Below are 25,239 nucleotides of genomic sequence, written 5' to 3' on the forward strand. Positions count from 1 at the left end.
GCCATGATCCACAATGTGGTAAGTGTTGTTACTTAGTTGCTTAAACACAGACTATGGTCCCCAACAACAAGGAGCCTCACATGTTAAAGTGTTTTTAGTGCTTTTGTTTGCCACCCTGGGCTCCTGCTGGGAGGAAGGGCGGGATATAAATCAAATAATAAATAAATAAATAAAATGTTCACAGCTTTTTAAAGAAGCAATTTATTATTTAATTTGTTTTGTTTAAAAAACTACTACTAATAAAACTCCTAGAGTAACTGAGCTACAGAGTTCATATAAACTGAAGCCTTGCAAAGAACAGAACAAGAATATTTCTGTATGTTTGTTTTCCTCTTGTAAATTAAAGACTTTTTTGAATGATCCAGCTTGTTTTAAAAAAGGAAAGTTAACCAACCTCTTGGTGCTTCTCTTTAAAACATCCTGCATAACTCTGCAAGCAGGTCTAGACAGAACGTGGATCAAAACTTACCACCGCTCTCTGTTTCATCTAATCCAATCGCTCTCCACCCAAAAAGACCCTGGGCAGAGGGAGGGAGGTTCCAAAGCGGGCAACACTCTTGATGGCCATGGGCTTGTTTCTATCAAGCCTCTTTTGGAAAAGAGTTTGGTAGAAAAGTGGAATAAAAGTTTACCAAACAGTGGCTGCCCAGGCAGTTCACAGCCATTGAAATCCAGCACAAAAAGATGGCCAAGTCCTGGCACAATTATAGAATCATAGAATAGAGTTGGAAGGGGCCTATAAGGCCATCAAGTCCAACCCCCTGCTCAATGCAGGAATCCAAATTAAAGCATTCCTGACAGATGGCTTGCCTCTTGGTTTCTTGGCAAGGTTTCAAGGCAAATCGGCTGCAGAGTCTGAACTATTTTGCATCTGACAAGAATTCAGCCCATCCCAAGTTGTGAGCAAGAGAAGCGTTACGTGTAAAAACAGTATCCGCTGCAGAGCTGACACTGACCTATTTCCACCTGGGGTTATCTGAGGCTGGATGCTTCCCTTAGACTAAAACAGAGAAAGTTCACATGGCAGGTATGGATTTCAGTGACAACTACCGAGCACTGCCTGCCAATCGCTCGACAGCACAGCAGCCTGGATCCTATGGGAAGGTAACTCCTCCCCCCCCCACTCCTTGCAACTCCTGAAAAGCCTCTGTGGAGGGTTGGGGGATCCACCTGAACAATTGGGATGGGGTGTGTGGTCAACTGGTGGGGGGAGGAGATGATGGGCAGCTTTCCTTCTATGAAATTCTGTAAGTTAGGATCCAAGCCAATATGCTTTCCTTTCATTCTTGGCAACACTGGACTGATCAAAACCTTAAGAACTTTAGCTGTATCCATTCAAGCTAAGCCTAGCAGGTTAAACCACTTTGTGTAGAAAAGCCTTCATTTTTCTCCGATCTTCATGCCTGAACCACCAACTCTTTTAGAATTCTGATTTTGCTCATTTGTTTGACAATTTGAGGTGAAGATGCAAAAACATCAGTTCACTGCAACTTAAGATTAGGGTTTTTTTTAAAAAAACAAACAGACAATTTGCTTGTATTTTTCATTTCTTTCAGGTGAAGGTAAAGAATCTAAGTTTAGTTTTTAAAGCTGTACATACCTTAGTTGGAAATGAAAGAGCAAAACTGATTAGGAAGGAAAGGAAAAAAGAGAGTCTTGTGGCATATGAGAAGGGGATGCCAAAATCCTTGGAGCTCATACCCAGATATTAGGAACAATGGAGAAGCAAACAGTAGATGACTCCAGTGGAGAAGCTCAATTTAGGAATTACAGTTTGAAGAAGCCAAACACATGACAGTGACACCCACAGAACAGCAGAAAACTAAGATGGTGATGAGGTCAGCTGCTTTTCAGGAATTTTGAGCACACAGGGTGGGGGCGGGTGTAAAGAATGGAACAAACAGAGACTTTGCTTCAAAGGTGAAAACCCTAGCACACCTTTGTGCAAAAGCACCATGGTCCACTCAAGAACAGAATGCATAGGAGAATTACAGAGCGCTTAAATTTAGGATGCCAGGGCTTTAGCCTGCAAAGACTTCACTTCCAACCTGGAGGTCCTTTTTCAAGTCCCCCCAATGTGCATGTTAATTTTGTATAAGTAGTGAGGAAATGCTTTCTGCACATGCTCAAAGTCACACTTCATCAATGCTTTGCACATTACAGGTGCAAGCCCTGACTAGTTATAGAGTTCGGCTCGAGTGCATCCAAGTCAAAACACGTTCCTACACAAAAGACGTTTGAAAAACAGTGGAAAGTATCCAGCTTGACGCTCCAGACCAGAAAGCGTTTTCATGCTACAATGAGGAACAAACGGGTGACTGTGGTATGGCATGCACAGGTAGGCTTGAAGGTGTATTTATGAGAGAGAAAAAAAGAGGGCGGGAGGGAGAGCAGAGAGTACCAGAAATGCATAAATTTCCCCCCCACTCACTTGTGATATCATAAACAACAACTGCAACAGTGGAGTCACGAATGTAGCTAGGAATCAAGCTCCTGAACCGCTCTTGACCTGCTGTGTCCCATAATTGCAACCGTACCTAACAGAAATCAGTCAAAACAAGCAAGAAAAAAAACAAAGTCAAAGGCAGAGCAAAATATACCTACTTGTGATATCGTAAACTACTACAGCAGCAGCAGAGTCACGGATGTAACTGGGAATGAGGCTACGGAAACGTTCCTGACCCGCAGTATCCCACAGCTGCAACCTGATCTGTGGGATGGGAGAAAATTAAAAAAAAGCCAAACTGCCACTAAAAATGAATAAATTTTGATTGCTTTTTTAAAATAAAAAAGCGAAGTAAAAATGATATAAAACTCATGCATGGAAGGAATCACTTTGGGGTTGCGAGCAGAAGCAGAAGGCTAGGACGTTTCAGTGGCGGGAGGGGAGTCCAAGGCCCTCCCCCTATTTGGAGGGCAGGAAACAGAATGCACAGCGTCCAATCAGGACAGTGCCAACTTTTGATGTGGGCGTCCTGCTGCAGCTTGCTGGAGGCATTTAGAAGCAAGGACAGTGCCATGGGCACTGTGGCTGAAAGATCAGACCAAATCTGATTTTCCATGAGAAACCAGTGGCTACCAATACCAGTAGTGCAGTGATCAATGTGCTTTATGAGCAAAGCCAACCGTTAGCCAACAGCCATGTACAGAGAATAGCTTTGGTTAAAAGGAGCTTGTTAAAAAACAAACAAACCAGCATTCATGACAAGGGGGACATTTGCTCCTGATGTGAATTCAGAAACATAAAGCAATCTGACAATACCCTAGAAAGGCCACACCAGGGCTTGGAACAGTTAGAAGCTTAGGTTCGTCAGGGGCACGCACACTGCTGAACGCTGATCCAGTGCTACAAGTAAATGTTCCATTTAGATTCTATTAAAGTAATTTCCGCCAATACATTTCTTAGCACACCAGCTTGGGAAAGGCAACTGCCATGTTCAGAGACAGAAACAAGAGGTGGCAAATAGTGGGAAACAAGTAGACAGACACCATGTTGTATTTTACTACGTAGAATGTGACATCCTGCAAGCCCCCACGCTCGCTGTTAAAAACTGTTTTATTCCACTCAGCCTTTGGATAATGGGAGGGCATCATTGCAGTTACACATTCTCAGATGTGAGAGGTAGTTTTGTACCAGTTGAAGGATTGTTTAACAAACTTCTTTACTGAGTTATGTATGTTATTATGTACCTGGTATTATTTATTGTATACAGTGCTGTGACGAGCCCAGTAACCTTTGGATGAAGAATGGGAAATAAATACTACAAACACACAAGCAAACTTGGGAAGCCCAAGACAGCTCAGTTCCACTTAGTGGCCTTGGGTCACATCTGCCTTAGTTCTCCATTTGAAAAGGGCACGGTCTGGAAGCATGTCATTATTGGCTCTACCTTGGAAGGTGGACTATAGTGCTATAAATACAAAGTAAAATATATCCTTCACTACCCTCAATGCTATTCTAAGGATAAATGAGAAATAATGGAAATGAAATTTTAAATTAGAGATGGGCAAGCTTGGGTTGGTTTTCCATTTTAAGCGGAAAGGCTTATTTTTGTGGCAGCCAAATTTGAGGTTTTAAATCAAGCATTTCCCCTCCTGGTGAGACCTATGTTAGGAGATGGCATAATTGTTTTAATCGTTTCTTTACTTCATAATGTGCTTTGCTTTGAGACATATATATGGCAACTAATAAGCTAAATAAACAACATTTATTGTTATTGTATCATTTTATTCTTCAGTTGAGGGACAACATGTATTATAAATAAAAAAACAGATGTACATAGCATTCCGTCCAATCAAATATCTGGAAAATGGCAAAGTTTGAATCCTCCTACCTGAGAGGTGAGGAACCTGTGGCCCTCCAGAGCTCGCTGGTTTACATCTCCCATCATCACTGGCCACGCTGGCTGGGAATGATGGGAGTTGGAGTCCATCAACATTTGGAGGGTTACAGATTCCTCCCCACCCTGTCCTAGCCTAAGAGCAGACTCTCCAATAAAGAGATACCACTTTACTTATTTTGCATCTTTAATTATTGTGTTCAGATAGTGTTTACCCACTGTGTTAATTGCTAGCTGGCTTAAATGATCTTCTCTGCAATGCAAACAAAAAAGCCAATTTGCTGGAAAATGTTCCATAAAATCCACACGTGTACCCCTGAGATTTAGGTTTCTGCTTTCACATAAAGTCTGTCCTACAACAATGTCTTTTAATTGTAAGCCCCCAAACGCACATTATGCTGTTCATTTTTCAAGCCAATGTAGGCATGCAATATGACATCTTGAAGAGTTTGCACCGACAAAGGCAGTATCTCCTATTATGACCCACTACATCACATGTGACTACAGCACCCTCAGATGACCTCACCTGGAACTCTGGGTTGCTCTTACATTTGAACCTTTCTAAGTTCCACTTAGATAAAGCATATGCTCTCTGTACTAGAGTACAGTGTGGTTACTACAAAACTCTTACTCACTGTGCGATCCTCCAAGTACATGGTTTTTGATAAGAAGTCGATGCCAATAGTTGCCTGCAAAACAAAGTTTTCATTAGTGAGCAAATACATGCAGTCATTTTCTCTGGACATCTGTGTTCCCAAGAACATATGATCTACTGCCTGATTTGTCACAAATGTGGAAAGCACAAAAATACCTCACATTTGCCACAATGAATCCACTTACTCATGCAATATGAAATGGTAGGACAAAGCTTCTTTCTGATCACAAACAAATCATCAGCAATAATCACAATAATCTATGGACCATGTAATTTGACCAATGGTAGGAGTGATCAGAACCACACAAGAGATCTGAACTCTCCTTTAAAAAACAAAGATCCAGCTTCTATCCCTCTAATATGCGAGAGTCTGTGCACACACTCAAGAATGGGAAACAGTTATAAAGGATTGTTAGCCTTCACGCAGACTTCTGGGGTACATTTGGACTCCAGGTGCACTTTTCATTGTGCAATTTACATATAAGTAGTCCTGCAGGGATGTCCTCCTAGGACACTGTCATAAGCTGTCACCCGTGCAATGTACCCAAATTTCAGCCAGTTTCCACTTACCTCTTTCCCTTCTGGAAACAGAAAAGCAGTGGGGTCCAAATATACCTCAGCAAAAAGCCTTGGGGGCAAATTGTGTTGTTTACAATCACTATGCACGGTGAAGGGGCCAGCTCAGAAAAATTCTGCCTCCTATGAATAAGTATTTTTTGGCTCAAGGTGGTTTGGTATTGTCAAGCACACATTTATGCCAACAATACAGGCAAAAATGGTCTCTGGGCGGCAAAGTTATTCCATCCTTCCATTGGAAATCTCACTGGGGTACAAATATGCCCCAAAGAATGCCAGTGTGGGTTGTTTTCTTTGCTGAGTCTGCATGCAAGGGAAGCATCCTCAGAGTCAGAGGATTGAACAGTTTCATCTGGCAAAGATTCATGCAAGTATTTCTGCCTCCACAACATCAACTGTTGTCACCACCACACATGTCTGTGTCTAAAATTCCATATTTACTCAGTACCAGTAGCATGTTATGTGCCATACAGGAGATGGATGTGATGCAGCCTCTGCTCAGAGATCTATAATGGGGACAGAGAATTTAGGGAAATGACAGAACCAGCAAGGGAACAGGGAGGAAAACCATATGATGTTGGAGAAAAACTGGTGAAACTGGAATGCCTTGGGAAAAGCTTTAATGAAGAAGTTACTTTTGGATCTGAGAGAGGAAAGGTTGGGGAGGGAGAGAGGAAGGAGCAGTAAGCAATGCTAGAGAAGACTGAACTTTTATTCTGAGGGTGTCATATTGGCTTCTGTGCAAAGGACTATTAAACACTATTTGGGAAATGGAAGATGTCCTCTCCACGTAAAATTAGTTGGGGGGATATGCAAAAGGCTTCTTTTGTAGCGGATGTCATAGCTGTTTTGTAGAAACCTAGTTAGTGTCTCCCCCAACCACAGAAACTTTGGGTGATGATTTATGCCATTCCATTCCAGGGATTTTCAAATGGATTATGAATCCTTCTAGTCTGACAAGGTAACCCGATCATTTCCAGCCAATAATATGCCATTTTATGATGAAATTCTGGTCACATCTAAAGCTCAAAGTTCAACTTATTTATCAAATCCCAGTTGAACACCCACTGCAACAAGGGTGTAGCTACATCACAACTTTAAACTGCCTCAACAAGTCAGATTCTCTTTCCAGGGGATCCTGGGAACTATACTTCTGCAGGGGATCTAACAGAATTCTCAGCAACCTCATGAAATGACAATTCCCAGGAATCTTTGATGAGAGTTAAACTAGTATGTTCTTTGCACAGATATGGCCTCATGACTGCTCAATAAGTAGACAAGGAACCAAGGAGAGGTTGGCAATGTGGCCACTACACGTTTTTGTGGGTTTTTTGTGTAGGCTCAACAAACCTGCTTTAAGATTCGAACAGAATCCCATGCAGATACATCTCCATTACAAATAGGATTGTCTGCTAAGCTGCCTTTCCTCAATTCCTCTGTCTCCACCCAACACCACAGCAACATTCTGCTCTGCCAAATGCTGTATCTATTTGGAATTAAGCAAGTGACCGGGGGGGGGATTTTATCTGCAAGGTGGCTGAAACAATATGGCTTCGTATGTGTTACAAGTGCCAAGTGGACATCTGTATGCCTGCCAAAGCAGCAAAACCTGGTCTTCAGCACAGAGCATATGCATGCACGCAGAGATTCATATGTAAAAACAGGAGAATATGTAACTATGAAAATACCTGCATACACTGAAAGCAATTAGAAGTGGAGCCATTTACACTCTGTGCTACGAGAAGCCTCCTCTACCAAGTGTGCCATTTCATCTCCTTCAATTTTTTTGACACCCAGCAGGAAACGCTGCGCTGATTTGCAAGCCTGCACTTCTGCTGTTCTCGTGAAGGCGGCTTATTAATAACTGGCAGGCACAGCAGCTGGCATGGCAAGCCTGTGCACCGCAAACACGCACACACACACAGCACATTTTAAATACCATCCTTCTACTTTTTCTAGTGCCTGACAACAGGACAGTATCAGGACAAGCATGAGGTAATGTTTGCTTCCTTTGGCTGGTCCTTTCTGACTAGGTGGCATTCGTCCTTACCACCAAATCTTGGCCAGGCTTCTCGCAGGCTTCGGGCTTCCAGACCTGGCTTCTCACCAGGAAGAAGTGGCTGACCTAGAAAAAACCTCTGAAAGGGGGGGGGGGTTGAAGAAGAATGGCAGCTCCCTTCCTCCCACCTCGGCTCTATAAGCAGGAGGAGCACCCAGTCCCCGCTCCTGAGAGAGGGGACAGACCTTTATGGCATTCACTGAGGACTAAATGCCTCTGATGAGAACCGAGCAGAACCAATGACCTTCTCCTGTGCCCAAGTTAACTTTTATATCTGTCAAAGAAAAGGGTGTTTCACTTCACAAGGATTTGGTGACACCAAACTGGCTCCAGAGATTTAAAAATGCTGAAGACGCTATACATTTTCTGAACAAAAATGTCAGACAGCCTCTTATGCCAGACTAAACGGACTGCAACTCAATTTTAGATTGATGCTTACATTGGTTACATAATCATAAGGAGAGTTTCGCTAATTTCCACACAGTAAATACCATATTCTGACCCTCCTCCACGTGGATGAGATTTCAAAAAAGTTAAGTCACAGGGCACTGTAAGTCTCAGATCTTGTCATATGAGGGACCTTCAGAAAATGAAGTTTTCACTATTTGAAGTTCTCAACAGTGACTTTACCACATTAAAAATAAAAAGTATTGTGATCATGAGGCCAAAGTCTTGCACAACTACAGCTTTTGCCTCAGTGCCACCATGGAAGAGGACCCTCAAATTGGGTTATCTAATCTGACATATTACTATCTGCTTTCAGGGCCAAATTAAGATATGACAGGACAGTCAAGTCTGGTGTACACAGCTGCCCCTATCACACATAAAGCAGATGGGGGACTGAGGGAGAGTGTATTTTTTAACATGGAGTCTAATTTTTAACATGTGGCACAGGTGCAGGGAGCTCAATTTTATCTGCCTTGTATTACCAGAGACTTCCCCCCAAGTCTTACTCCAATAACATAAGCAAAAAAAGCTTGGGGGGAAATGCCTGATATGACAGAGCCCATGGAGTTAAGTCAGAGGATGTCTACCTCCCCTCCACAGCCATGTGCTTCTCTCCATGTTAAACATTAGAAACCACTTTCTGCTCTCTCTGTGTGTGCATGAGACAAAGAGTGTGTGAATTGGCAGACATGAACAAAACATAACTGTCCCCATCACATTTAGTTTGGTCCCCAGTTATGTTCATTTTTAGTAAGTTTTCTAAAAGATTTCCTTGTAATTTACTCCCAGTTTTGATGTGTACTTTACCATCCAGTGTAACCTTTGGCAATTAGGGTTCACTGAAGAGTTGGAAGGGACCTCAAAGGTTATCTAACCCAACCCCTTGCCAATGCAGGAAACCTACAGCTATAGCATCCCTGATAGGTGGACATCCAATCTCTGTTTAAAACCTCTAGCAAAAGACAGTCCATCACCTTACTAGGCAGTCTGCGCTGGCATGAAGAGTCAGGAAGTTTTTCCTAAGTTTTGACTAAATCAATTTTCTTGTAATTTAGACCCATTCATTTGGGACCTACCCTCTCAAGCAACAGAAAACAAACTTGCTCCATCATGTAAATGACAGCTATCATCCTTCCTCTTAAATCATCTCTTTTTCAGGCTAAACACCCTCAACCCCTTCAATCTTTCCTAACAGTCTCCAGGCCTTTATCATTTTTGCTACCCTCCTCTGAACACATTCCAATGAAATATTTTGTTCTATAAAGCTATTAAAATGCTGGCCAGGAAGACTGGGATCTTCTTCCATGGAAGAGGGAGGTCAAAAGAAGGAGAGGCAAAAATCTGGTTTGGATGCTTGAATATCCTAAGGAGTAGGGATTGGACTACGATGTACTGCTCTAGGACTCGCAAGTATTCTATGGGGAACATGGTAAAACAGGCAGGATTGCTTCCTGTATGAATTCTGACAAGCCACCTGTTCTTTCTAAACACATAATTCTCACTTCACCACCTTTTGGGAAATTTGATTGGCCCCCACATTAGAACTCATCAGGCATAGGCTAAAGACATTTTTATTTGTCCAGGCCTTTGGGTCTTAGGAGCTGGTTCCCAGTCGTAGCACTGTAGGTGACTATTACTGTTGGTCAGTGACGCAGGCTGTGAGACTCACAGACAAGGTTTTTAGCAGAGAGAGAGAAACCTGAAGCAGAAGGGTTAAGCTGTGAGAACAGAGTGCCAGACTATCAAGGTCAGTGGCTGGCTGGGAGTGTGATAAGGTGGGAAACTTGCAGGAACTCAGTGTGGGGGAAGAAATGTCAATGGAGAGAGCTGTGTCTAATGTCTTTGCCTAGTAAAGACTCTTACAAGTAACTTGCCTGGCCTGTCTTATTCCTGTTCTATACGGCGCTTGAATTCAAACCACGTTTGATCTATACACGCAATCGCCAACAATTACTGCTAATTTGTGTAGATTTCATTGTGATGTCATGGTTCAATTGTTTTATTACTATATGGTTTGTTTTAGGTAGTTTCATACTGATAGCCACCCAAGACTCCTATCTGAAGGATCAGCAGGATATAAAAACTCATTACAGTAAATAAATAGGCCATTCCCCAATTTCAGAAGTGTAGCAGTACAGACCAGCGATTCTCCAGTACCAGTGGGGTGGTTTTGAACATTCAGAATCACAGCCTTCATTTCAGAGTTTAACCCTTATGCCGTGAAAATCATGTGTGTAGTGAAGGCTCAAAAGCCGCAGGGGTGGCCTTAGTGCCTGCCCATACAGTTCCTGATCCATCTCCCATGACTGGTTTTTGCCACCATCCCTTTACACTGATGATGATTTGCTAAGTATTCTTTAAAGAACTTACATTTGGAAGCAGTGAAAGTTTCTTCTGAACGATGCAAATTTAGGTGAAGTTTGTGCAATTTATTCTGAGCACACAACTGGGGTTCCCCTTGAGCAAAAGTAGTTTTCCTTCTCCTTTGACAGGAAAGACACAGGGCTGGCAAATATGGTTGTCGAACACAATGAGCATGTGGCATACAAGCATAAGATAATGCTGAGACTCAAATCAGACGGACAAAGGCAGTTAAGCCAGCCTTGTAAGTAACTGTTCTGCAGATGCACCTGTCCTTTCAACACGGCTGCTGTCCCCACAAACTATGGCCACTGCTGCCTGTCTCAATCTCTCCTTCCCCCACAACGTGCTGTGTTTACTTAGACATCAGAAAACAAAGGAATGGGGGCACACTCATCTAACAGAGCTGCCCTATTCTCATTAAGGCCACAAACATAACTAAAGTACTGTAGTGTTTGGTGGATGGGTAGGTGCAGTTCAGGGACAAAGGAAGCTTGCCCAATGCAAGTGGAGATAACGTGAAAGACAGAGTTAAGTCTGTTCAGAACAAGGCCCCTCCACCAGAAATACCTCACGGTTTCAAGCTTTTAGGCATTTGCTTTAATATAATAAACTAAGCAATTGTAGATTCCTTTCTATGGAAATAGTCATATTTTTATCAAGCACTGATGGTCAAAGATCCAAGCAAAAAACTAGGTCACATGTTCCACAGAGGAGGAAAATTAGGACTTAAAAAGGACCATGAAAAAGACATAGGATTACATAAAAGAACTGCTTTAATGGCTCTGTAATTATAGTAGGCAGAAATGGAAAGGATGCTTGCCCCACTGGGAGGCTTGAGGCATATCCAAGTTGTCCTACGTCTCAGAAGCTTTGCTGAATCTGCTGACCTAACAGGAATTTCTATTTTGCCATGAGGCCAAGCGTTGCTCAGGTTGTGGGAGTGACTCCTTCATAACCGGAAGTAAATCTGTAAAGAACCTTTACAGTACAGAACGAGCATCCTAACAGTGTCTTAACAAAGACTGCACATGTAAACAGATTTTCTGTTTGAGGCTTAAACCCTCCACGTGGGCTGTCATTGATGGCCTAGAGCATTTGGAGATGGGTGCACCTTGCTTCCACCACATGCAATTGCTCCTTAGTGTCTTCTAGGCTCATTTGGCTGCTGCATTTTGGACCAGTTGAAGTTTCCGAGTCATCTTCAAGGTCAGCCCCATGTGTAGCGCATTGCAATAATCCAGTCTGGAAGTTACCACAGCATGGAGCACTGCGGCCAAGTCATCTCTGTCTAAAAGGGGCTGAAGCTGGCAAAGCAACTGGAGCTGGAAAAAGGCACTCCAAGCCACTGAGACCACTTGAGCCCCTCCAGTAACAATGATGGCTTCAGGGGTTTCACCAAGCTTTGGACCTGCTCCTTCTGGGGGACTGCACCCCATCCAGAACAGGACGTTTCTCCACCATCCAGACATGAGAACTCTAGACATGTAACACCTCTGTCTTTTCAGAATTCAGCCTCAGTTTATTGGCCCACATCCAGCCCATCACTGCCTCCAAGCACCGGTTCAGCATGTCAACTACCTCTCCTAATTCAGATGCAGAGATAGAGTTGGGTGTCTTTTACATACTGATGACACCTCACATCAAATCTCCTGATGACAGTTCCCAGTGGCTTCAAATAGATGTTAAATAGCACAGGGGACAAGATAGAACCCTGCGGGGCACCACAGGATAGCTCCCATGGTGCTGAACAGAAGCCTCCCATAGCTACTTTTTGGAAGCGGCCCTGGAGGTATGAGCGGAACCACTGAAGCACAGTGCCCCCAACCTTCACCTCCCTGAGATGCTCCAACAGGATACTGTGGTCAACAGTATCAAAAGCTCTTGAGAGATTGAGGAGAATGAGCAGGGTTGCGCTCCCCCGCCCCGACAGACGTCAGCAACCAGGGTGACCAAGACAGTTTCAGAGCCATGTCCAGGCCTGAAGCCAGACTGGAGATGGATCCATGTAACCAGTTTCTGCCAAGCATGGCTGAAGCAGAACCGCCACCATCTTCTCCAGCACTTTGCCCAGAAGGGGGATATTTGCCACTGGGAAATATTTGCCCAGAAACACTGAGCGATTTATTTTCTCTTTATGTGTTCCAGAGCTAGACCCTGGTGAAGTCTGGATCAAATAAGACCATCAGCCTAAAGGTAAAAAATAAAAAATTAGGGGGAGGCAGTGCCCAGGAGAAGGGGAAGGCACTTTGCCCAGGAACCCTTCAATCCTGGCAGTGCCTCTGGGCCCAAATCCCCAGTATGGGACACAGTCAAGGCTAAAATTGCAAACAGCAACAGCATAATTGAATTACGCAATATACATTACAGTAATTATGACATCACTTTTTTAAGCAAAGGGATTTGTGCCTTTTAGCATACATGAAGCCACTTCATTATTTATAAACCATATAGGTACTTGTGTAGAACCACAAGTTTGCACCCACTCCCATTTTGCTAAAAGGGCAAAAACTGGAAACATTTCCAGCCTTGCTTTCAATTTCTAGATGCTGGCATGAAGTCCCCCCCCTCCTTCTCATTATTATTATTATTTTATTATTATTATTATTAGGCCATGGCCCATCATCTCCTGCTACACAGCATTAAAATCACATGAAAGTCTCCATAATTGGGAGCCCATTTGGCTACGTCCCTGCATCATACGAGTGGACATTTGGAAATCATGAAACAAATACTGCCTTACCTGGTAGGTGTTGTCAAAGCTGTCATACATGAACCTGGTGATCAAAGAAGTCTTCCCCACTGGAAGGCAAAATTGAGAGAATGTTAGGCACTTCCCAAAAATATATTTTGTTATAGCAATACACTATCATATAATCAAATCCACAAAGAGGGAAACTATCTGTTATAGAGAGCACTTTGATACCTAAGGTGCTTTGGGAGGGGAATTTTACAGCAACACCAGAGCAGGCGACTAAATAAAGTTAATAGTTGTACATTTTAAAAAAACACCCAGCTCTCGTGGCTGGCTAGAACCCCCAAGACAAAGGACTTTTAAATGAAGTTTTGTATGGATAGAAACAGGGCTGTGGAGTCGGAGTCGTGAGCAATTTTGGGTGGAGTCGGAGTTGGTAGAAATGTACCGACTCCGACTCCTTCATAAATGGCAAATGTATATTAACTAGAAATAACAAATTTACTGTAGTAATGTGATAGCACAAGGCACTTCATCACCACCACGTGAATCCAGAGCTTGGAAAAGTTACTTTTTTGAACTACAACTCCCACGAGCCCATTCCCTGGGGCTGATGGGAGTTGTAGTTTAAAAAAGTAACTTTTCCAAGTTCTGGATTCACATGGTGGTGATGAAATGCCTTGTGCCAACATTTTACTACAGTAAATTTGTTATTTCTAGTTAATATACATTTGCCATTTATGAAGGAGTCGGGCAGTAGAAAAATAGAGGAACCGGAGTCGAAGGTCTGGCGTACCGACTCCACAGCCCTGGATAGAAAAAGAATCTATGTATCTATCTATATATTTTATAAAATATATTCATATATTCCCCACATACATAAAATATCAAGATGGTATACAGCATAAAAGAGAGCCAGTGTGGCATAGTGGTTAAGGTGTTGGACTATGACCTGAGAGCAGGGTTCGAATCCCCGTACAGCCATGAAGCTCACTGGGTGACCTTGGGCCAGTCACTGCCTCTCAGCCTCAGAGGAAGGCAATGGTAAACCCCCTCTGCACACCACTTACCATGAAAATCCTATTCATAGGGTCGCCATAAGTCGGGATCGACTTGAAGGCAGTCCATACATACATACATACAACATATTCATTTCATTCATTGGCGATCACTCGTGGCCAAGTATTTATTTATTTATTTATTTATTAAATTTATATACCGCCCGACTAGCAATAGCTCTCTGGGCGGTGAACATAAAATAGCATAAAAATACAATGAATAACAAAATAATACTAAAATACAATCAACCATCCAATACAATAAACATTTTTAAAATTAAATCAGTGTAACTTAAAATGCTTCAGAGAATAGGAAGGTTTTGACCTGGCGCCGGAAGGAGAGCAGAGTCGGCGCCAGGCGTACTTCCTCAGGGAGACTGTTCCATAGTTCGGGGGCCACCACTGAGAAGGCCCTAGATCTTGTCATCACCCTCCGGGCCTCCCTGTGAGTTGGAACCTGGAGGAGGGCCTTCGTAGCAGAACGTAGTGCACGGGCCGGTTCATATCGGAAGAGGCGTTCCGCAAGGTATCGTGGATTGTCTTCCAAGATAAGGTCTTTAACAGTGGGTCTGTAAGTGACTGTGGAGGCCAATTCTGGATCCACACAGCCTCCCACAGTGAGGACATATGACGTGCCTTCCGCTTAGCTCGTTTGTCCCTTTCGCCCTGTACTCGACTTGAAGGCAGTCCATACATACATACATACAACATAAAATACCGTACAACAATATAAAATAGTTTTTATTCAGTATACTCAAACGGGGAAATATGACAAGGCTCTTACACTGGGATTGTTCTAAACTGACTTTCCTTTGCAGAACTTTTGAAGAACTTTTCATCCAAGTTATTCAAGATTTTTACCTGCAAGTCACACAAAGCTTGTTTCAGCTTACATAATGGCTATTTGTGTGGGCCACAGTGGATACATTTTCCTATCATATGGTAAGAGGATCTCTTCCATATTAATGACTTCAAGCCAGGTTTGGTACTGGAATCTTGCCATTTTAATTCTGTTATTGCATCAGATTGCTACAGTGACAGCACATTGACATCTCTTTCCAGAGAATATCAGAATCAACAATAGCCACTTCCCGCTGTGTCTGTAATTAAAGAAAAGCAGTGGGCTCTGCTCTTAACATGCACAGATTTACATTATGCAAGAAACACCCACTCAAAGGTTCGAGTAGTCACAGGAATGGGACTTGAGAATTCAGTGACAGGGATATATTCCTATCTTCCAACCACTCCACCCTTTGTCACAGAATACCAGCTAGAATCTGTGCTCCCTATGACTGTTCTTATATTTTGTATTGCCCTCACCGTATTTTGTTGTTGTTTTATGCCTTCAAGTCAATTACGACTTATGGTGACCCTATGATATATTCATAGGATTTTCATGGTAACAGGTATTCAAAGGTGGTTTACCATTGCCTTCCTCTAGCACCCGGTATTCCCAGGCAGTCTCCCATCCAACTACTAACCAGGCCTGCTTAGCTTCTGAGAGCAGATGAGATCAGGCGTGTTCAGGGTAGTATGGCTGTAGCCTCATCGTATTAGACAGGCAAAATAGCTTGTATCGCATTCAATCCCACCCTGACACCCAACAGACCTGCAGGAACACCGTTCAACATTCTTTATACTCTCCAAGTACGGCCTTATAACACCAAGTAAAGCATTACAGTGTCAGTGTGTACTCAATGTTCTTGTTAAGACCACCGCTGCTACATTAGGTTTTCTGGCCTAGGACTCAATGGTCTGCAATCAAAGGAAAGGGCTTGCCCGCAAAAAGTCCTGGGTCTAATCACCAGCATAGCCAGATAAGGCTGGGAAAGACCTTTGTGTGAAACCGTAAACTGTCTGTCAGCATAGACAATACTGAGCTAGGTGGACCAATGGTCTGACTTGGCATAAGGTAGCTTCCTAAATCGTCTAGATCAGTGGTTTGCAGAATTCCACCATCAGGGAATCAATGTGGAAAGGATTCATCTGTGCAGGAACTCTTGAATATCTACCACAAAACCGACGTATGTTGCAGCAGAGGATTCAGCCAGCTGGGCCAGGGAACAGCTGGCTGGGCCAGGGAAGTGATTAATGCCTCTCTGCGAGAGGGGGTGGTCCCTGGCTCCCTGAAAGAGGCAGTAGTGAGACCACTCCTGAAGAGGCCCTCCCTGGACCCAGAAAATCTTAATAACTATAGGCTGGTAGCAAATGTTCAATTCCTGGGCAAGGTCCTGGTACGAGTGGTTGCAGACCATCTCCAGACACTCTTGGATGAGACCGATTATTTGGATCCATTTCAGTCGGGTTTCAGGCCTGGTTTTGGCATGGAAACGGCCTGTATGATGACCTTTGTCGGGAGAGGGACTGGGGGAGTGTGACTCTGTTGATTCTCCTTGATCTCTCAGCGGCTTTAGATACCATCGACCATGTTATCCTTCTGGGGAGGCTAGCTGAGTTGGGAGTGGGAGGTACTGCATTGCGGTGGTTCCACTCCTACTTGGCAGGTCGGCTCCAGAAGGTGGTGCTTGGGAAACATTGCTCGGCACCCTGGACTCTCCAGTATGGGGTTTCGCAGGGGTCAGTTCTGTCCCCCATGCTGTTCAACATCTACATGAAACCATTGGGTGCGGTCATCCGGAGCTTTGGAGTGCGTTGCCATCAGTATGCTGATGACACGCAGCTCTATTTCTCCTTTTCATCTTCTTCAGGTGAGGCTGTCACAGAACACGTTCTATAAAATCTGCAAGTATTCTGTTGAGATCTATGTTTTTATCTTCACATAAAGTTCGCCATACAGCTATGTGGGCAGAGCTTGCTCCCCATAATGAGCATCTGGTTGGCCATGATGAGAACAGGATGCTGGACTAGATAGGCCACTGGCCTGATCCAGCAGGCATCTTCTTGTATTTACTGCCTGGGGCTGATGAGAGTTGCGAGTCCAACAGTATCTGGGGGCCCAGAGGGTCCCTACTCCTGGGCTACATCACTGTCTCATGTAATCTTTGAAAGGAAGGGTAAGGATATAATTTAATAAAAACAAACAGTGAGCATGCCCTTTAGAACATACCTACAACTCTCTTGGGGTTGCATATTGCAGAAAAAGATCAGCAGTGATCAACAAACACTCTTTTCTCTGAAAGCTTGTCCACCACTGTTCATCTTTTTGTTGAGGAACTGTCATTTGTCCCTAGGCTCCCCAGAACACAGCTGAAAAGTCACTGTGTTAGAGCCTCATACTATACTATTAAATTAACAGTAACTTATTATTAGCAATGTCTTATAAAATTTGGACAGTTGGCACAATCATAAAATTGCCCTTTATTTTTCCTTGGTTTTTCTTCTTGAATTCACGGATTGAGTATATGCAACTGAAGGTCCCTAAGTCTTTAGTGGCTTTGACTATGTATGTTTTTTCTGTATCTGATGCAACTACTATGCTATTACTAGTGGGGATGTTAGTATACTAGCCATGTATCACCCTGTAAGCACAATTATAATGGTAAGATTGATGGAAGTCCAGTATGGGGCAAGGTCTAAGTTTTTCAAGATATTGTCAAAATGGCTACCAAGACCCCAGATATTACTGAATATTGTTACTTCAATCAGGGAGTGTTCTCACCATGGCCAAACAGGCAACTAGAAGGGAGGTAAGGTTGTGTTCTACTCTGACAGAAAATATTTCCATTGTTTGCTATGGAAATCAAGTTTTATTTTGCTACCACAATTCTGAATGTCCTTTTGTATTCATTTAGAGGACTGTCAACGAATTTGCAGGCCAGGTTTGATAAAATACTTAAACTTAATCGATTGGTGCTTAGTTTTAGATAGCATTTTGCTACCCCACTGATTTCTGCTACTCTATAACCTACTGTGGGTTTTCGCTTTAGTTTTAGTTAATGAAATATTGCTCTCATCTGGGAAAATGGGAATTAGAAAGTTATTGATTCAAGGAAAATTCAAACAAAGTCTTTGAAATACAATAAAGTGTGACTTTTAAGGAAAGTCTCTTACAAACCCTGAGGGACTAAACTAAATTAACGCCTGTTAACTACAGGAGATCAAGCTAGCATCCAGAACATAAGACAGCCAAAAAGTAGTGACTGAGAATAAAGCAGAACATGACAGAGGGGGAACCAAGAGCAGAAATGTAAGAAAGATGCAATGCCTATTTTGCCATGCAATGTTTTTGAATTCTTTTCTGGTTTGTCATGGTGGGTTACAATACACTGCACTGAAGTGAGTTACGCTAAAGGAATTGTAAAAGCCTCATGCTAATTGCTTTCATTAGAGGTTAACCCACTGAGTTTGGTGACTGAGTGGAGATTTAACCCTGGTCCCCCCTCTATCTAAATCCCACACAAGCCAATGCATCTCAATAGTACACCCTATGAAAAGCTCACCATTCCTCCAAGGAACTCAAAGCAGCACCCAAGGGGGCCTTTCTGGCCAAAAAGGCAGCACAGAAATGTGACATAACATGATAATCCCATTTTATCATAGTAGCCTTGCGATTTAGGAGAGTGATTTGCTCTAGGCTATCCAGGTCTCCCTGGTCCAAATCCAACACACTCTACATTGAAGAGGAAGGAAGGGAGGGGTATAAATTTAATAAACAAAATAATTACATCACAATCTATCTCTGTATATAGATGTCCATAGTTCATTCTGCTGAAGTAATATAGCTTCCATGTTTAGAATGTAATGCATCATTCTAGATCTACTTTATCGACCCCCATTTTGAGTTTTTAAACTAAACCTCCACTTGTTATACCTTTCAGGAAATTAGATTTATCTGTAGGGTTTGTCAATGTACTATTGCACGGCATATTAAAAAGCAGGCCAGTCCATAGCCCCGTGCTAATCAAAGTAGTTACCAACAGGCTTTTAGAATCCCTCTCTGACAGCTCCAACAGAAGATATTGCCGGAACTGCAAGAACTACTTTTGCTATAGTGAGGCATACAAGGGGAAAATGTCTAAGAAATTGTGATGGAAGAGACCTATTGGGTTATGAGTAACAAACAAAATGTCTTCTTGTCTAGCAAGGCAGAACTTGAAGTACAGTTTTATTGAAGGTGGTTAGCACTGGTCTACTCTTGTGAAGAACTGAAATAGCTTTTTTCACTCTCAGAATAAAAAAGGGTGTTTACCTTCTAGAGACAACCAAATAGATGGAGCCTTCAATGGACTTTGCAGGAAAGCATTGCAAGTGATTTGTTATACTGAGCCAAGCAGACTGCCAAGCAACAGCCTAAACTGAAGTAGCCAAATAGCAGGCAGACGTGGATCCCAAATCAATTTTATCCGGCTTCCAATGACTATCAAACATTATTTCAAAGTTGTAATACAGACTCTATACTATTATCTTGCATTCTGTGTGCAATATATAAACATATATATATGTAATACTACATCTAACTATATGTGGTCCAAAAAAGGTTAACAAAGCTCCTGGATGTTGCCTACTTTGTGATGGAGCCTGCCAACATATGACTAGTAGGTGCCAAGGCCCCAGCTAAGGACCTGATTCTCCCTGAAGCACCCTCCCTCCCTGGCCTTGGGAAAGGTGAGGGGCAAAAGAATCTGACACTTATGGAGCAGCTCTTTCCCATCAGCTAAGGATATCATGTACAGAGTGGAAAGTTCTGTGACTAAATATCAGACATTTAAGAGTATATTTCTGAAAGCTAGCCTGGAAAGCTAAAAAAGCTATTTCAAGTAGTGAGCAGCTGCCCACATGGATTCAAGCAGTCGGGAACATCATGTACTGCTAGGAGAGCAGGAGGAGAGACTACTGCCTCAGTCATTTGTTCAGTGGCTTCTGTGCACCATGGTGAGTTTTCTGGCAGATGTTCACACAAAATGGTGATGTCCGAGAATTCTGCCACTATCCAAATTAAACCATAGATGGATCTGGCAAGCAGCTAGTGCCCTGGGGCAAGGAAAGGTCCCTTCTGGGCAGAGTTTGGCAGCGCTGTCCTTCAGACAGCTCTAAGACAGAAGACAGGTGGACAGGCCTCCATGGCCAGCACTGATCTACAAAGCTACACAATTATACAACTACTTTAGTTCAGCTATTTGAAAGAATTCTTTTTGCCAGTGTTTAAAAGCTAAATACAGACAACCAGTATGGTGTAGTGGTTAAGGTACTGGACTACGACCTGGGAGACCAGGGTTAGAATCCCCACACAGCCATGAAGTTCACTGGGTGACCTTGGGCCAGTCACTACCTCTCAGCCTCAGAGAAAGGCAATGGTAAACCCTCTCTGAATACTGCTTACCATGAAAACCCTATTCACAGGGTCGCCATAAGTCGGAATTGACCTGAAGGCAGTCCATTTCCATTTCCAAAAGCTGAATACAATAATAATAATAATAATAATAATAATAATAATAAATTTATTAGTCGCCCATCTGGCTGGATGTCCAGCCACTCTGGGCGACGTACAAGATAAAAACAATACATTAAAACGTTAACATTTAAAACCATAACAATAAAAACCTAACCCACCCCAAAAGCCTGCCTGAAGAGCCAGGTCTTCAAGGCCTGGTGGAAGCTCATCATAGAAGGGGCATGGCGGAGATCATTTGGGAGAGAGTTCCACAGGGTGGGGGCCACTATTGAAAAAGCCCTCTCTCTAGTCCTCACCAGTCTAGCTGTTTTAACCGGTGGGATCGAGAGAAGGTCTTCTGAGGTTGATCTTGTTGAGCAGCATCCCTGACGATGCTGGAGTCTTGCAACTATTTCAAATTTGCCCTATCCACCTCTTCACCAGCATCGTCAGCACTGTTTGATTGCAGAGTTTGAACTGCATGTTTAGTCAAGGAACTGATGCATGGGTGGGGAAAGGCACACATACTACCCTGCTTGAATGCCATACTATTGAGAAAAAGATTCAACAACTGATCAGGGAAGCTTTCTCCCCCATTTAGAAGCTATTCTGACTGGAGCAAAAGGTTGAAAATTCATTTTAAGATGTATGGACAGCTTTCCAAAGTCAAGTGCAATAGAAATCTTAAACACAACCTCAATACACAAAAAGTGTAACCCTAAACTTAAGAGTCAGAAAACACATTTAGAAGATAACAGCACGCCCCAACATGAAATCACATTCAAGAACTTGACTCGTTTCAAAGCCTGCATAACTCCTCCTGCACTCATTGCATGCTTAAAACAAGCATAAAATATTACTATTTGTACTCAAATAAGGGAAAGAACCTCCAGCATTTTGATTTTTCAATTCTCATCCCATCAACTCCAACAAAGTAAAGTAAGATCAGTTCATCGCTGAATCAATCTTGACCCCAGAATGGAGCTTGAATCAGCTGACTGGTGTTAGTAAAGTGATTGTTAGAACTTCAGAAGGACCTGCAGTGGAGCTTCCAAAAGAGAAGTTGCTAGGCCCTCTGGTTACAATGAGCACAGCTACCTACGATCACCAGGGCCTACTGATAATGGCCCACTCAGAGAGCATGGGCAAGAGAACTCTGCTCACTATCTGCATGAGCTCAGTTTGAGCCATTTGTACAGCAACATGCTATTAACGCCAGGACTCTACTCCAGAATACAAGTAAGACTATGTTTGCATGTGTACAAAGTGCTGTTCCTCACCGATAAGTAACCGTTACCGGCTCTATGCATCTGTCGGGAATGCTTTGATTTGGATTCCTGCATTGAGCAGGGGGTTGAACTTGATGGCGTTATAGGCCCCTTCCAACTCTACTATTCTATGATTGTACAGGGAGCTTCCAGAACAGATGTGTTTGAGATATATAGATTAGGACTGCAGCACCTCCCAGTTTAGAAATGACCTAGCAGATTCCCAAGTATCTCCAAGTTTGCTCTACTTGGGAATCTGCTGATCAACGTAGTCGGTGACTAATAAAGCTACTATCATCCAGGATCTAATCCTGGATGAATGCGCCAACCTTGCCTGTATCACCGAAACCAAGCTAAATGGCCAAAGTGGAGTAAGTTTTTCCCAGCCGTATTCATCAGGCTTTATGGCACTCCAGCAGCCTACATCCAGGGGATAGGGAGGCGGGGTCACAATTGTCTACTGGGAATCCATCTCCCCTGTCAGGTATCCTGATCCTAACACCTCCAGCTCTGAGTGTGTGTGCCTGGCGTTAGGTCACGGAGACAGATTAGGGATTCTGTTGGTGTACCATCCACTTACTACCCAACTGTCCTTCCCTAAGCTCATAGAGCTGGCCTTGGCGTTAGTGTTGGAGTTCCCCAGGCTGATTGTTCTGGGTGACTTCAACATACATGACAACGCTGGGCTCACAGGTCCACCTCAGGACTTCATGGTCACCGTGACAACCATGGAACTGTCTCTAATATCATCTGGACTTATGCATGTCGCAGGACACACACTTGATTTGGTGTTTTGGAACAGGAAGAGGGTGATCTGAGGGTGGAAGGCTTTTTCGTGACTCCGTTGTCATGGGCAGATCATCACCTGCCAAGGTTTAGCCTTTGTGCCCCCAGTAACCTTTGCAGCGGTAGAAGGCCAATTAAGATGGTCCGCCCTCGGAAACTTGATCCAGATGGCTTCCCAAATGCTCCGGAGGATGTTCCCAGCATGGCTGGCAATACTGCTGAAGACCTGGTTAATCTCTGGAATACGGAGGTGACCCAGGCAGTGGACATTATCGCGCCGAAGTGCCCTTGAAGGGCTCGTAACACAGCTAGGTTTAATCAAACCTTGGGCCTGATGAAACATCAGGGACGATGACTAGAGTGACACTGGAGAAAAACTCAACCTGCTTCTGACCAAACACAGGCTAGAGCTCATTTTTGAGCCCGTCATGTGGCGATGATGGCAACAAAGAAATCTCACTTGTATGCCACCAATGCATCTGCTCACTGTCATCTCACGATGCTTTTCCATGTGGTCCAGGGTCTCTTGGGATCTGGCCTTATTCTGGATCCTAAGCCCTCAGTGACTTGCTGTGACATGTTTGCAAGGAACTTTGCAGACCAAATCACTTGCATTCCGACTGACTTAGACTCCTCATTAGCTACAATTGTGCCAGATGTCCCCAAGGCTTCATCTGGTCAGTTTTCTACTTTTCAGTTTGTAAAGCCTGAGGATGTGGACAGGATTTTGGGAGAAATTAGGACCACTACTTGTTCTCTTGACCTGCGCCCATCCTGGTTAATCAAATCTGCCAGAGTGGGAGTGGCTGGCTGGTTGGCATATTTAATACATACCTCCTTAAGAGAAGGTTCCATGCCAACATTGTTGAAGGAGGCTGTAATAAGACCTCTGATAAAGAAACCTTTGTTAGACCCTGCAGATCTTAACAACTTCTGCCCAATCTCTAATCTCCCCTTTTTGGGCAACATGATTGAGAAGGTAGTGGCTGCTCAGCTCCATGTTTTCCTGGATGAATCAGATAGACCCTTTCCAATCAGGTTTCAGGCCTGATCAGGGGCAAAGGACCCAGGCCCTGCAGGAGAAAGAAAGCATCGCCCCAAGGGAAGGAGAGGCTGCTGCTGCTGTGCTGCTGCTGCTACTGTGGGACCACCATCTCCACCACCCTTCCCTGAGGGACTTCTGCCTGGCAGGACCAGGCCCCAGGTACCCAGCCAGCCAGGACTGATTCTTACCACCTGTCCCTCTTTGGAGGGATACATAAGCCGGCTGGCTGAGGTGGCCTGGGAGACCCAGGCCCTGCAGGAGAAAGAAAGCATCGCCCAAGGGAATGAGAAGCTGCTGCTGCTGTGCTGCTCCTTTCTTTCTTTCTTTTCTTTTTCTTTTTCTTTTTTGTTGGTGTGTTGATGCAATTTGAGATGAATGGGTGCCTGATTATATGAATGTATGTCTGAGTGAGTGTGTATGTTTATATGCTGTATATATGGCTGTATATATAGCTGTTTTTATACGCTTAATTGTTGTATATTTTAGTTGTATTATGTGCTTCGGAGAGAGTTTTATCCATCAGGCGGGGAGACTTGAGGGGGCCCCAATTGCCGTAGTGACGGGCAAAGGAAGGTATGGCGCTGTGAGAAGGACGTGCCAGGTAAGGGGAACGCGGTCCAGACATGTTGTGGCTGTGCCTTGTTCCGGTCCTTCCCACACCCGCAAGGTCGTTGGTAGTCCTATCAGCCAACTCTCAGATCTCCAGTTGCTGTTATTAAATGCCAGATCGGTATATAATAAAACCTCCCTCGTCCACGATTTGATTGTGGATGAAGCAGCCGATCTGGCATGTATAACCGAGACCTGGGTGGGTGAGCAGGGAGGAGTTGGTCTCTCTCAGCTCTGCCCACCGGGGTACTTGGTTCAGCATCATGGTAGATCTGAGGGTCGGGGAGGTGGGGTTGCTGTCGTCTATAAGAGTTCCATCTCACTCACCAAGCACCATGTTCATTCAGTTACTGGCCTGGAGTGTTTGCACCTTGTGTTGGGCCAGAGGGACAGGCTGGGAATCCTTTTGGTGTACCGCCCACCTTGCTGCCCAATGGCTTCCCTAACTGAGCTGGCGGAAGTGGTCTCGGATATATTGTTGAGGTCCCCCAGACTAATAGTACTGGGGGATTTCAACATTCATGCCGAGACCACTTCGTCTGGTGCGGCTCAGGACTTCATGGCTTCCATGACAGCCATGGGGCTGTCTCAATATGTTAGTGGTCCAACACATGTATCGGGGCACACTCTAGACCTTGTTTTTGCTACTGAGCATGGAGAAAGTGACCTGGATGTGGGGAGTTTTACAACACTCCCTTTGTCATGGACAGACCACTGCTTGCTGAAGTTTAGACTTTCAGTAACCTCTTCCCTCTGCAAGGGTGGGGGACTTATTAAAATGGTCTGCCCCCGCAGACTAATGGATCCTGAAGGTTTTCAAAGGGCTCTGGGGGATTTTCCGGCTGATAGGACTGGCACTCCTGCTGAAGCCCTGGTCGCTCTGTGGAATACGGAGATGACCCGGGCTGTAAACACGATCGCTCCTGCACGCCCTCTCCTGTGTAGAGCTCATACAGCTCCATGGTATACTCCGGAGCTGAGAGCGATGAAGCAAGATAGGAGGAGGCTT

At 43.9% G+C, this 25,239-nt stretch overlaps 1 protein-coding gene across 2 annotated transcripts in view; it reads right to left on the reverse strand.

Annotated features, from left to right (window-relative positions):
* Nucleotides 1-25,239, reverse strand: part of RAB6A (RAB6A, member RAS oncogene family) — an 83,082-nt gene that overhangs the window by 11,417 nt on the left and 46,426 nt on the right. The window contains exons 2-4 of one of the 2 annotated variants that reach the window (XM_061629092.1): nucleotides 13,182-13,240; nucleotides 4,976-5,029; nucleotides 2,605-2,710 (exon numbers count right to left, since the gene is read on the reverse strand). In XM_061629092.1, coding sequence (XP_061485076.1) covers nucleotides 2,605-2,710; nucleotides 4,976-5,029; nucleotides 13,182-13,240 — 219 coding nt within the window. Of the gene's footprint in view, nucleotides 1-2,431; nucleotides 2,538-2,604; nucleotides 2,711-4,975; nucleotides 5,030-13,181; nucleotides 13,241-25,239 lie in introns of both variants that reach the window. The other variant, XM_061629091.1, reaches the window with a different exon arrangement.

The sequence above is a fragment of the Rhineura floridana genome, chromosome 5 (assembly GCF_030035675.1).
Source record: "Rhineura floridana isolate rRhiFlo1 chromosome 5, rRhiFlo1.hap2, whole genome shotgun sequence".
In the NCBI taxonomy this organism is placed as follows: Eukaryota; Metazoa; Chordata; class Lepidosauria; order Squamata; family Rhineuridae; genus Rhineura; species Rhineura floridana.